Source organism: Microtus ochrogaster, chromosome 24 (assembly GCF_000317375.1).
Source record: "Microtus ochrogaster isolate Prairie Vole_2 chromosome 24, MicOch1.0, whole genome shotgun sequence".
NCBI lineage: Eukaryota > Metazoa > Chordata > Mammalia > Rodentia > Cricetidae > Microtus > Microtus ochrogaster.
The window spans coordinates 36,086,685-36,089,344 of record NC_022024.1 but is presented as its reverse complement, the minus strand read 5'-3'; the positions used below and the strand labels follow the sequence as shown (position 1 = coordinate 36,089,344).

Here is a 2,660-nt window from a genome sequence, read left to right as displayed (position 1 = left end):
CCTGTGTACTCCTGGGCAGACCTGTATACTCCTGTGTAGGCCTGTGTACTCCTGTGCACTCCTGTGTAGTCCTGTGTACTCCTGGGCAGACCTGTGTAGTCCTGTGTACTCCTGGGCAGACCTGTGTAGTCCTGTGTACTCCTGGGCAGACCTGTGTAGTTCTGTGTACTCCTGTGTAGGCCTGTTTACTCCTCCTGTGCACTCCTGTGTAGTCCTGTGTACTCCTGGGCACTCCTGTGTAGTCCTGTGTACTCCTGGGCAGTCTTATGTACTCCTCCTGGGCACTCCTGTGTAGGCCTGTGTACTCCTGATACAAATTATTTTTGTTTCATGATAATAACAATAATGGTGATTTTCTTTTCTCTCTTTTCCCGTAGGCTTTGATACAGATGGTTTGTCCTCTGCAGTGTGGCCAGGAGGAGAAACTGAAGCACTTACACGTTTGGAAAGGCATTTGGAAAGAAAGGTACAATGTCGATCATGTACCCAGCTCACACTTCCAAATGAGCTTTCAGAATGATTTCAGTCTTGTTTAGTGGCGTCAGGCACATCCAGGGTGGCTCACCCACAGGCTGAAAACAAAGCATAGACTGCTGGAAAAGAACCCACAGAGATGGCTGAAACAGCACAAATAGAACAGTTGTAAAATCGCTGTTAGCCATCATTTAAATCCATTTTCCTTCCTCTTGATTATTCCCTCTGTTGCTAGTGCCATGGTGTTGCTTCTGATCCTCACTCCTGTGTCAGGTGACCTCACTGGAGCTAGAGCAGGGTTGTACCTATAGTCACGCTCCCTTGTCCACACAACTCCTGTATTTACCGTGTTTGTGCCTTTATGGCTGTATCACAATACAGTATCACTTATTTGTTATTGTTACTGTCAGCACATACTGATGATACAAATTAACAAGGCTCACGTGTATTGTGTTTATTCACACACACCCCCATAAGCCCTCACCCATATACTCTGAGATCCTTTTTTTTTTTTGGTTTTTCAAGACAGGGTTTCTCTGTGGTTTTGGAGCCTGTCCTGGAACTAGCTCTTTTAGACCAGGCTGGTCTCGAACTCACAGAGGTCCGCTTGTCTCTGCCTCCCGAGTGCTGGGATTAAAGGCGTGCGCCACCACCGCCCGGCCCTGAGATCACTTTTAATAAAGCTTGTTGATGTTAGACAATGAGGAGATGAATGCAATCACTAATGGTAAGTTAGAGTAGTTATGATCCATTCTGTAGTAGGTCAGTTAGGACCTGTAAGTTATTTGTGGGATTCTCCAACTCCCTTCATGTGACCATGAGCCTCTGAACTCTTGGGACACACGTGCCACAGAGATAGGTCCTCTCCTTCCACGTGGGGCGAGGTGATTGAACTCATGTCTTCAGGCATGGTGGCAGGTACTCTCCAACTGCTGGGCTGTCTCACTAGTGTCGTTCTGACACTGACGTGATTGAGGAAGTCATGTGCTTGTCCCTTGTTTCCAGGCCTGGGTGGCAAACTTTGAAAGACCTCGGATGAACGCGAATTCCCTGCTTGCAAGCCCCACTGGACTCAGCCCGTATCTCCGGTTTGGTTGCTTATCGTGTCGACTGTTTTATTTCAAACTAACAGATCTCTACAAGAAGGTATTATCTAAAGTCAGAGCCTATTTTTTTGAAATACTTTTAACATTTTTTCTGATAATACTTCTATGCTTTTTAATTGAAGGTAAAGAAAAATAGCTCCCCTCCCCTCTCTCTTTATGGGCAACTTCTGTGGCGTGAATTTTTCTATACGGCAGCAACAAACAACCCACGCTTTGATAAAATGGAAGGGAACCCCATCTGTGTTCAGATCCCTTGGGATAAGAATCCTGAGGCTCTGGCCAAATGGGCAGAAGGCCGGACAGGCTTTCCATGGATTGACGCCATCATGACACAGCTTCGTCAGGAGGGCTGGATTCACCATTTAGCCAGACATGCAGTTGCATGTTTCCTGTCGCGTGGTGACCTGTGGATCAGCTGGGAAGAAGGGATGAAGGTGAGTGTCATGACTAACGTAGCCTTTGAAGGAGCCTGTAACTATTACAGAAGCATTTGGAGTCTGGTCTACACCTAGATATGCATGCTAGTGCACGTCTGAAATCAGAGCAGCCTGGGAGGCTGAGGACAGAGAAGGCCATCTTGGGCTGCAGTTGACGTGGGGAAGAGGTTGGTGGGGTGGTATATGGCGGGAGAGGGAGCACTTGTCTGTTTTGTAGTTTGGCTTTTCAGCGGATAAAGCATACAATAGCCACAATGTAAATAATTCAAGAGCATGGTGTCAAACTCAGGGAGGACCTAGTTAAATTGTAGCCAAAGTCGTCTCTGTGGCCAAGCCAGCCTCCCATAAGAAAACTGTTACTGTTGAGCCCTTACGCTCTGGCCTTGCGTGGTAGTGCATGTCTGTAATCCCATGCAGCATGGTAGACATGAGAATGTCTGGAACCCAAGGCCAGCCTGGGCTACTGTCTGTCTTTAAGAATAACAAAGCAATTTATTGGAAAGATATACTTATAGGTGAGAGTTTCTGTCATACTTATCTGTGAGCTCTTAGAAATAGTGAATTCCTATTACATGGAATTATCAGTCATCTTACCTCATCTTAGTAAGCCTTTAACACATACATTGAAGGCCAGGCGATGGTG

The 2,660-nt window shown here is 46.5% G+C and overlaps 1 protein-coding gene across 1 annotated transcript in view; it reads left to right on the top strand.

Annotated features, from left to right (window-relative positions):
- Nucleotides 1-2,660, top strand: part of Cry1 (cryptochrome circadian regulator 1) — a 53,730-nt gene that overhangs the window by 39,979 nt on the left and 11,091 nt on the right. Inside the window, exons 5-7 of the mRNA XM_005358253.3 lie at nt 378-466; nt 1,480-1,620; nt 1,703-2,014. Coding sequence (XP_005358310.1) covers nt 378-466; nt 1,480-1,620; nt 1,703-2,014 — 542 coding nt within the window. The remainder of the gene's footprint in view (nt 1-377; nt 467-1,479; nt 1,621-1,702; nt 2,015-2,660) is intronic.